The 9,475-nt window shown below is 56.8% G+C and overlaps 3 protein-coding genes across 8 annotated transcripts in view; 1 reads left to right on the top strand and 2 right to left on the bottom strand.

Moving 5' to 3' along the window:
* The window catches only part of PPP1R14B (protein phosphatase 1 regulatory inhibitor subunit 14B), a gene marked incomplete at its 5' end in the record, with an annotated part of 2,450 nt that extends 1,889 nt beyond the window's left edge, over positions 1-561 (top strand). Inside the window, 2 exons of the mRNA XM_012810602.1 lie at positions 98-130; positions 222-561. Coding sequence (XP_012666056.1) covers positions 98-130; positions 222-290 — 102 coding nt within the window. The remainder of the gene's footprint in view (positions 1-97; positions 131-221) is intronic.
* Positions 562-923: 362 nt separating this feature from the next.
* On the bottom strand, positions 924-3,694 carry FKBP2 (FK506 binding protein 2). Of its 5 annotated transcripts, none has more exons than XM_003798600.2 (6): positions 3,507-3,694; positions 2,089-2,257; positions 1,692-1,804; positions 1,507-1,553; positions 1,166-1,201; positions 924-1,073 (listed from the first exon to the last, which is right to left on the bottom strand). In XM_003798600.2, exons 2-6 carry the CDS (start codon positions 2,251-2,253, stop codon positions 1,012-1,014), a joined length of 423 nt encoding a protein of 140 aa, XP_003798648.1. In that variant the 5' UTR covers positions 2,254-2,257; positions 3,507-3,694; the 3' UTR covers positions 924-1,011. The 5 variants fall into 5 exon arrangements, with proteins under 5 accessions (XP_003798648.1, XP_023374209.1, XP_003798649.1 ...); XM_023518441.1 differs by having other exon boundaries at positions 2,089-2,284; positions 3,507-3,560; XM_003798601.3 differs by lacking the exon at positions 3,507-3,694 and adding an exon at positions 2,425-3,484.
* Positions 3,695-6,258: 2,564 nt separating this feature from the next.
* VEGFB (vascular endothelial growth factor B) lies at positions 6,259-9,469 on the bottom strand. Of its 2 annotated transcripts, none has more exons than XM_003798599.3 (7): positions 9,370-9,469; positions 8,779-8,821; positions 8,264-8,460; positions 7,984-8,057; positions 7,754-7,789; positions 7,322-7,557; positions 6,259-6,696 (listed from the first exon to the last, which is right to left on the bottom strand). In XM_003798599.3, exons 1-6 carry the CDS (start codon positions 9,427-9,429, stop codon positions 7,344-7,346), a joined length of 624 nt encoding a protein of 207 aa, XP_003798647.1. In that variant the 5' UTR covers positions 9,430-9,469; the 3' UTR covers positions 6,259-6,696; positions 7,322-7,343. The 2 variants fall into 2 exon arrangements, with proteins under 2 accessions (XP_003798647.1, XP_012666153.1); XM_012810699.2 differs by having other exon boundaries at positions 7,322-7,456.
* Positions 9,470-9,475: the final 6 nt, after the last annotated feature.

Raw genomic sequence — 9,475 nt, 5'->3', positions numbered from 1 at the left:
CCAAGGGCAAAAAAGTGAGACTGTCTTTACAAAAAAAAAAAAAAGAAAAAAAAACTCACTGTGTACTCATTCCCCCCACCCGCCAATGCCCTGCTAGGAGCTGCTGGTTGACTGTTACAAACCCACTGAGGTAAGTGATTCCCCCCGAGGGTGGGGTGAGGGGAGCCCAAGCTCCTGTCATCTTGGAGTCTGGTCTCACTAACATCCACCTTCCTGTCCAGGCCTTCATCTCTGGCCTGCTGGACAAGATCCGGGGCATGCAGAAGCTGAGCACACCCCAGAAGAAGTAAGGGTCCCCGACCCAGGTGAATGGTGGCTCCCACAGGACAATCGCAGCCCCCCAACCTCGTAGCAACAGCAATACTGGGGACCCTGCGGCCAGGCCTGGTGCCATGAGCAGGGCTCCTTGTGCCCCTGGCCCAGGGACCTCTTCCCCTGTCCTCAGTTTTCCACTTTTGGGGTTTTTTATTGTTATTAAACTGATGGGACTTTTTGTGTTTTTATATTGACTGCGGCGCGGACCCTTTAATAAAAGCTAGGATATGCCTTTGGTGAAGCTAACAGGCTTGGCTGGTCTCTTTTGGGGGGGTCAGGCTACTTTTACTATTGCTGCCAGTGCAGCTTCTCCCCAGGTGACCGCAGGCCTTCCTGAGGGCCACGTAGTCATGGCGATAGCTCAGTGCTGGCTCCCAGACCAGGAGCTGGAAGAGGCTGGGGAGCTGTGGAGGAGGGGAGAGCAGTGTTGCCATTGACAGGCAGGAACGCTTCTTTTTCTATCTGGGTAAGGGCTACCATGCCATTGAGCCTAGACCCCCAAGACTCTGCAGACAGGCAAGGAGAAGGGAGTCTGGAGCTGCTAAAGGAGAGGGAGACTGGACCTGTGGTCTGTGTCTCAAGGCCCCAAAAGAAACACAGGGTCATTCTTTGGGCTTTTAAGGGTTTTTTGTTTTTTTGTTTTTAACAGTCTGGTCCCTGATGTGGCCCTCTCCCCACTGCTCCTCCTCAGTCTGGCTACAGTTCTGAACGTCGCTCGATTTTGAGCAGCTCCACCTCGAACACCAGGGTTGCACCACCTGTAGGGGAGAAGTGAGGTCAGAATGTGAGCTAGGGCCACAAGGAGATGTGATGGCTGCTGGGGATGGAGGGTAAGAAGGTATAGTATTACCTGGAATCTTTGGGGGAGCACCCCGCTCTCCATACCCTGTAGAAGATACAAGAAGAAACATCTATAACCAGGCTCCCTCCCAGCTGCTCAGGCAAAGGGGCTGGGGGGGAAGGTAGTGTTATACAGGCAGCCAGAATTCTGCCCTCCACCCCCCAGCGAGAGGGCAAAGAATGGGCAGCACAGTGCCCCAAGGGTCTTGCCCTATCCTCACTTCTAGGTACTGTCTGACATGGAAGAGGCAGGTATTATAATAGATTATATAAAGACTAATGAGAGGCTAAAACAGCCCTTCACTCCCAGTCACACCCCAGCCTTCTGCACACCTTGGGAAGGGCCCTTACCCAGCTCTGATGGGATCACCAGCTTCCGCTTTTCCCCCTCACACATCCTGCAGAATAACACGTACTCAGCAAGTGACAGCACACAGCCTCCCTGCTCCTGCCCCACCTCTGGGGCTTGCCTCACACAGTTCACCTCCTGGACCGTGGCCATGCACACCCCAACCCCAACCCCATCCGCAACTCACCCCAGCAGCCCCTGGTCCCAGCCCTTGATGACCTGGCCTGTGCCAAGGGAGAAGACAAAGGGCTGGTTCTGGGGCAGGCTGCTGTCAAACTCCGTCCCATCTTCCAGCTTCCCCTGTGGGACCATGGGAAGGCCAGTGAGGAGAGGACCACCCCAACCTCCACTGAGCTGCTCTTCCCTCACAACACTGGTGGTCCCTGAAGGGAACAGAGTTTGGGGCAGCTAAAAGCACACTGTCACTGCTTACTGATGCCCAGCTGGGGAGTAGGAAGTGAAGGGCAAGGTAGAATGGAATTGCCCAAGGTCACCCACCTGGTTGGTGGAGGAATCAGGTTTTTAAGTCCTTTCTGATCCCCAGAAGCCCCACCCACGCCCGAAACTTCATCCCCATCACTCACTGTGTAGTGCATATGTAGGACATCCCCCTTTCGAGATTTCATGGGACAGTGATCCACCCGCTTCTTGACCCCGATCTGCAGCTTCCGTTTGCCTTCTGCCCCCGTAGCCGTGGCCAGGGCACTCAGGCAGATGGATAGTACTGTCAGGACCCAGCTCAGCCTCATGTCTCTGCAGGCACAGACCCCGACCGACCGACTGACGGGGAGGAGGGCAGGGAAGGCATCGAACTTGGGCAGGTACCAGGAAGATTCCATCCCACCGTACTTCGCCTGCCCCTGGGGATCCCCTCTTCCCGGGTTACCACCCTCTCCCCTGGGCTCTGCGGCCACACTTACCAGTCCAGAGAGAAGGGGACTTGGCCGAGGACCCCAGCAGCGAGGGTATGGGGTCAGGGGAGGCCACAGCAGCCAGGGCCCCGCCCCTTTGCTCACCCCCAGATCTTTCCTCCCTCCCGGTTCCCACCTCCGTTCTTCAGTTCCCACTCGTCCCTTTACGCAAAGTCCAGACCCTATCTGGTTGCGCAGCTGTTGCCCTGACTGGGCTGCCCCACTCACGCCACACCCAGCTGCCCCCGGCCCAGCACACCAACACCTCTGCGGCCGCTGCAGGGGGTCGGCCCCGAGGTACCCATACATCCCCGCTGGATGGTTCCGAAGAGCCCGGGTCCTCCGGAGGTACTCCCCAGGCCGGCCCTGTGCCTCCACCTGGGGCGCCTCCCCAGCTCTGAGCTCTCGGGGGTCTCCGGGGCACCCAGACTGGCCCTGTGTCTGCTGGCCGTCGAGCCCGCTCCACCCATACCACCTCTCCCGGGGGAGTTCTCGGCCTACCGCGTCCCCAGGCCCGACCACCACGGAGACCGCCCCCGCGTGGACGCCCCGGGCCATTACTAGTGCCCAGCTCTCCGCCTGGCTCCTTGGCTCCGCCCTTTAGAGAGCGTGGTTTCGCCCCAGGCCCTGCAGCCCCGCCCCTGACAGAGCTAGACCCCTTTTCCGTAACCGTAACCTCGTCACTCACCAGCTGAAGGCCCGCCCCCAGCGCCTGCTTTCCCTCCTCTTCTGTCTTCAAACCTGAAGCTCCCCCTTCCACCTGCTCTAGCCCCTCCTCCTCAAGCCAGACTCCTCCCTCCACCCCTTCTAGCCCTGCCCTCAGACGCCAGGCTCCACCTTCCACTGGCACCGGCTCGGAGGTCCCACCCGTCTCAGTCACTCGTCCCGCCCCAAGTCCAAGGACTCCGCCCCGTGCGGCGTGAGGACCCTCCCCCTGCGGCATCTCCAGACAGCTCCGATCCCAACCGCCAATTTCCTCGTCACCTAGCTGTCGTTGACACTTGGAGCCTCGGTCTGCTTCTGCCCGGTCTGATCCAGCCTGCCCTCTTGAACCCCGGCTCCCCCCAGCCCGGGCTGTGGCCCCCTCTCACCTCCTCGCCGCGCCCCCGGAGTCAACCCCGGTCGTGCTGCTGCCTCTGCGCAGGCGCGTTCTCGTCGCTACCAGACCGGGCCACGCCGCCCTCCCTCATTGGACCGTGCGAAACCCGCTCGCCACGCCTTGCTGGCACGTCTTCTTCCTTAGCCCCGCCTTCGCTCTGTCATGTGATCTGCACCACTTCCGGCAGAGAAGTAGTCTTTAAGGGTGACTGCCAAAAAGGGCCAAAGGCACTTCCGGCCGAAATGACATTAGGGTCAGGTGGGCGTGGGTTCCTGGAGGTGGTCTCGATGTGCCATTTTTTTTGCCACCAGTCTTTGCCACAGCGCTCCTGCTTGCCCCTGGCCTCTTCAGGGGCCCACAGTCACCAGTGAGTTGTGGAAAGGGCCTGGGCTTCACTCTGAGACCTAGGTTTGAATTCCACGTCTGCCATTGGTTGACTGGCTGTGTGACCTTGGCGTCCAACACAGGCTTGATAACATCCTACAGGGCCTATGTAGAACAAAGACGATGTGCAGCGCCAGGCTGTGGCCTACAGCAGATGCTCCCGCCCGCTACTCTCTCTGGCAGCCAGGCCTACCTGGCCCTGCGCGCACTTCATGACTGGAATGGTCTAGGTTCGCCTCATTGGACTGTTCTTTTCAGGGGTGCCAGCACCCATGAAACATCTGTCAGCTGAAGAGGCACCTAAACCTAGGTTGAGGGTTAGACTGCTGACTTTAGGTCAAATACCCAGGCCAGTTTGCCTTTCTTTTTGAGACAAGAGTCTCACTTTGTCACCCTCGGTAGAGTGCCATGGCATCAGTTCACACCAGCCCCAAACTCTTGGGCTCAAGCCATTCCCTTGCCTGACCTCCCAAGTAGCTGGAACTACAGTTGCTTGCCACAACATCCTGCTGTTTTCTGGCTCTGGCTCAGGCAATCCACTCACCTTGGCCTCCCAAGTGCTGGGATTACAAGCGTGAGCCACCGTGCCTGGCCCTTCATTTAGCCTTTTTGAGTCTGTTTCCTCAGTTGAAAAAGGCAATCAAAGAAATGAGGGGGTGCACGAAGCATTGCTAGGTGGGTTTGGGAGGTACCTAACCCTCATCTGCCTCTTTAGTTGGCTCAGGGTGTCATCAGTGACATCATGGCTAAGAAAACAATTTGAAAGTAGTAATTGCTGTCAGGAACTCTCTTCCAGTTTAACCCACTCCTGCCTTGGGCCCACACCCTCCAACCCAACACCTCAGGGAAAGCCTCCAGTAGGATGGCTACTTGGGTTAACTCTGCCCGTCAATGTCCTGCCTCAAGCATTGGTGCCAGGCTGGCCTTCTGTCCACCACCTCACCACTCAGCCTCCAGTACTGAGGATGCAGGGAGAAGGGTGCATGTTGAGCTTGATGTGGGTCAGACAAGCCAGGAGTCTCAGGCAGCAGCTGACCTGGGGAGCCAGAGAGCACAAAGGAGGTAAAGGTGGAGAAGACACCGGCTGGGGTGTGGGGACCCAGGCCCACCAGCCATAGACACTTGGTGTTTCCTCTTCAGGGAGGTACGAGTGAGGTATGTAGCTTTATTTTATTTTTGTAGAGACAGAGCCTCACTTTATTGCTCTTGGTAGAGTGCTGTGGCATCACACCACTCACAGCAACCTCCAACTCCTAGGCATAGGCCATTCTTTTGCCTCAACCTCCCGAGTAGCTGGGACTACAGGTACCTTCCACAATTCCCAGGTATGTAGCTTTATTTTTTTTGAGACAGTCTCAGTCACCCTGGGGTTGAGTGTGGTGGTGTAATAGCCTCAAACTCTTGGGCTCAAGTGATCCTCTTGCCTCAGCCTCCAGAGTAGCTGGGACTACAGGCACCTGCCATAACACCTGGCTGTTCTTTTTTTTTTTTCAGTAAAGACGCAGTCTGGCCTTGCTAAGACAGTCTACCCGCCTTGGCCTCCCAGAGTGCTGGGATGATAGGCATGAGCCACTGCACCCAGCTGATGTATGTGGCTTTAGAGTTAAGCTACAGGGAGCAAATAGTGCTGCCCAGCAGGGAAAATGAGTATTGTTTTTCTTATTATGTGAAGACAGATTCAAATTTCTCTGGACCCCAAGTGCCCCAACCACAGCAATCACCTGTTCCCTCTGTGTGCACATGTGGAGGGAAAAAGGCTCAGAAAGACAGAGGCAATGACAACCAAGGTCACCCAGTAGATATGGGTCCCACCTCAAGCACACTGGCCATAGGAGGCCCTCTCCTTCCAGACAAAGTCTTACTTTGTTGCCCTTGGTAGAGTGCTGTGGTGTCATAGCTCACAGCAACTTCAAACTCCTGGGCTCAAGTGATTCTCTTGCCTCAGCCTCCCAAGTAGCTGGGACTATAGGCACCCCCCTAATGCCTGGCTAGTGTTTAGGGATGGATCTTGCTCTGGCTCAGGCTGGTCTTGAACCTGTGAGCTCAGGGCAATCCACCCACCCTGGCCTCCCAAGTGCTGGGATTATAGGTGTGAGCTACCACACCCTGTCTTAGACGGGAACTCTTGTGATAAGCAGGAGGTAAGCACTCTGCAACACCTGGGCTGTCCCTGATCCCCCAGTGCCTTGCAATAACAACAGGAAAGTGATTAATATATGATTCTGGCTGCCTGGGATCTGCTGTGGGGCATTGGGTTTCATCTCCATCCACACATAGGATCAAGACAAGCTTTGGGTCTCAGAGGCAGTGATACCCAAACCAGCTAGCCTGGATGGTAACAAATAGTGATACAGCAAGAATATCTCCTTCCATCTCTTTTATCAGGGTTGGGGGGAAGAGGTCACAGTTCTTGTAACAAAGCCCGAATCCCATTATTCATAGAGGTTTGAGGTCTTCTTAGTAAGAGGAGGGAGGAGCCAGTTGTAAAATGCTCACTTGCATAGCATGGTTAAAAACTGAGACAGTACCCCATTCTCCCCTAAGCTGGGATATGACCCTCTTGCTGCCTCCAAATCTCCTCCTCCAACTCTGTCTACCTCTTGACTGCCTCAGAGAGAAAAAGGATGGCGGGGTAGCCCTCTAAGAGGCCCAGGTCCTGGAGCAGCTTCCACCCGGGCAGAGATCTTGGGATCTGGACTGTTCTCACCAGACTCCCCTTTTCTCCCCCACTGGTGTGTGGCTTTGTGAGGCAAGTGGCCATGCTGAGTCTGAAAAGTCATCTTCGTAGCTTCTGGCACCTGAGGGGAAGGAGGAGTCTGTTCGTGCTGGCTGAACTCAACCATGGTTCCTCTTGCTTCACTCTCTTCTTACTTCTGTGAGCCCCATTCCTTCCTAATACTCCTAGGAAGCCCCCATTGACCTAGCCCATAGGATGTCACCCCATGGCCTCACCATGGGATGCAGGGGTGGCAAGAAGCTCTACAGACAAAGGCAGACAAGGATTCCGCTTTGTCTCTTGACCTCTCAAAGAGTCCATAAGGTAGAGCAAATGTCTACCACAGGGGTTTCTGGGAAGGCCCAAACTTTGCAAAATGGAAAAGCTGTCTCCCTCAGTTCTATTTGGGAAAATGTTACTTCCTACAGGAGATCTCTGACCTCTCAAAGATGAGGCCAGATTCCCCACACCACAGCCATGGACATCCTCTGCTGGCATCACTTGCCCTCTTTTCCAACTCTGTGTTAGAAGATGAGCCTTGTTCATACTGATCTCAGCGCCAGCAGACTCTTGGTAAATATTTGTTCAACACATTCACTAGCTTCCCCTTCCCTGACTCTCTTCCCATTGGAAGGTGCACCCTGGACCTGGTCCAGAACAAAGCCTTGATGCTTTCCCAAACCAATGCCATCCAGCAGGCTTCTCACCTGCAGGTGTCTGGGTTGAGCTCTAAGCCCCGCCCTTGGCAACGGAGGAAGCTGCGGCGTCGGCAGCGGCAGTGGCAGGTCCTGGGGTCAGGGCGCTGGCGGCGCTGGGTGCAACGTGGGCAGAGGGGCCTGGGGCTGGAGTGGGATGGGTGATGTCAGCTGGGGAGGGTGCTCCGGGGACAGAATCCCAGCCCGGAACAGAGCGGGGCTGGGGACGGTGGTGGGGAATGGCAGCCCTAGGAGGAGAAGCAACACGTCTGGGGTGGGAAGGAAGAGTCTTCCCAGGAGCTGGGGTCAGGGCATAGCATACAGAGATGGGGAGCAGAAGAAAAGGGGAGGAAAAAGAAGCGGGAGGAGGAGGGGAAGGGACCACAACTTCCTGACTCACTCATACACCCCTTGTTCCCCCTCAGCTGGAGTCAAGAGACTCACCTGTCCGGCTTCACAGCACTCTCTCTTTTTTTTGGTCTGAAACATAAAGGAGACGGACAGAGACAGAAAAGGAGGATCAGGAAATCCAAGCATCCTGTTCTCTCACCCCAGAGCTGAGACCTACCTCTGGCTCTGTTCTTAGAAACCTGGTCCCCACTGCAGTGAACCACCATACCCAGCTCCCCCCAAGCCTGGATTCTACAAGCTCAGAAGTTGGGCCTGGCTGGCACCTGCATTCACATTGGCTGTGTTCTTCCAGGGACATCTCCCCCAGCTGACTGCTTGGGTACCGGATCATGAGGATCTGTGCTCAGAAGAATGAGGAGAGAGGTAGTAAGGGAAAAGGAGACAGAGAAAGGGGATGTTCCAAGGATGGAGGAAGAGAAGCTCATCCAACAGTCAGGACCCTGGCCACTGACCCCTCAGCCTCCTCTGCCTCAGTCTCTGGGCTGGCTTGGCCCCTAGAGCACCAGCATCCACCCTATCCTGCAGTTCTACCTGCTCCAGTACCTGCATCCGGACCTGGTGCTGCCCAATAGGCACACACTCCAGGCCATCGTCAGGGCAGCAGCCACCACAACGCTGCAAAGTCACACAGCTGGGCACCAGTTGTTTGGCCACAGTATCCATGAGCTCCATAGTCAGGGGCACCACCACCTCCCGTGGCTGACAGGTGGCTCGAGCATACACGTCTATCCATGATACCACTATGGACAAATGGGTAAGAGTTAGTCCACAGTGGGTCTCCTACAGCTGCTCCCAGCAGCTGTCTTCCCCAGTCCTGGAGTGACAGCCACCCTCCACCAGCCCTCTTCATGCATCTCCCCTCTGTCCTCCCCTGCTGTTTATCCAGAACCTAGTAACCCCACTGCCTCAATTACCTTCTCTATTAAATGGGCAGAATCATAGTTTGTCTCTTATTGGACAGTTATGTTTACACAAGATGATGGAACAAGGAGCCTGGAATCAGGGCCTGTGGCAAACCCTCTTAGTGCTGCCCAGTGCCAAGTTATTGCTACCATTACCTTTCTTCTGGTGACCAGGAGCATCAAGCTGGGAGACAGGGGCCTGTGGAGAAAAGAGATGTGAACCCAAGGTACACACTAGAAGGGGCTAGCCCTGTCGCTGCCCCAGGGCTCTGCCCTCACATCAGGAGGTTTCACCACCTCTCTGACATCTTTCCAGATTGCTCTGTTCCTGAGGCCACTGCTCTAGCTTTACCTGTCCTCTCCTGGGCACCTGGGACCTGCCTTGGCCCGAGACCCGACAGGCGCCTTCTGCTGGCGGCGTCAAATCTCCAAGCCTCAGGGCCCGGCTTGTTCTGGGGGCTGCAGGTCAGGAGCCGGCACAGTGGGCGCCAAACCAGGTCCTGTGGGCACTGAGGCAGCTCCGCCCCCGGCGGCGCCCAGGGGACGGGGTGGAGCAGAGGAGTGGCCCTGGGGCTGGGCTGGCGGGCCGGCAGGGAGAGGCACCTCTCAGAGGATGCCTGGGCCAGGGTCCCGAAGTGCCCGCATTCGAGGCCGGACCCCCTCGGCCGACGCTGCTCGGTGCCTCCCCACTTCCGCCAACCTTGAGAGAGGGCACCGCGGGAGGGCGGGATGTCGGTACGCACATACCTGGGCCGGGGCCAGCTGCAGGAGCGCGGCTAGCAGCAGGCGGCGGAGCAGGGGCCTCATGGTGCCCGCAGGGGCTGCACGCCAGGGGTGCCCGCATCGCCCTAGC

The sequence above is a fragment of the Otolemur garnettii genome, unplaced genomic scaffold (assembly GCF_000181295.1).
Source record: "Otolemur garnettii isolate 467f Iridium unplaced genomic scaffold, OtoGar3 scaffold00140, whole genome shotgun sequence".
Lineage (NCBI taxonomy): Eukaryota > Metazoa > Chordata > Mammalia > Primates > Galagidae > Otolemur > Otolemur garnettii.
The sequence above is the reverse complement of the archived record's forward strand: the minus strand, read 5'-3'. Positions and strand labels throughout refer to the sequence as shown.

Coding starts and splice junctions, on each gene's coding strand:
- FKBP2 (XM_012810700.2), bottom strand. CDS start 2,973: ATGGCCCGGGGCGTCCACGCGGGGGCGGTCTCCGTGGTGGTCGGGCCT. Junction 1,554..1,691: donor TGGGACCAGGGGCTGCTGGG/GTGAGTTGCGGA, acceptor GTTATTCTGCAG/GATGTGTGAGGGGGAAAAGC. Junction 1,202..1,506: donor GGTGATCCCATCAGAGCTGG/GTAAGGGCCCTT, acceptor TATCTTCTACAG/GGTATGGAGAGCGGGGTGCT.
- VEGFB (XM_003798599.3), bottom strand. CDS start 9,429: ATGAGGCCCCTGCTCCGCCGCCTGCTGCTAGCCGCGCTCCTGCAGCTG. Junction 8,461..8,778: donor TCCTGGTCACCAGAAGAAAG/GTAATGGTAGCA, acceptor ATTTGTCCATAG/TGGTATCATGGATAGACGTG. Junction 8,058..8,263: donor AGCACCAGGTCCGGATGCAG/GTACTGGAGCAG, acceptor TTCTGAGCACAG/ATCCTCATGATCCGGTACCC.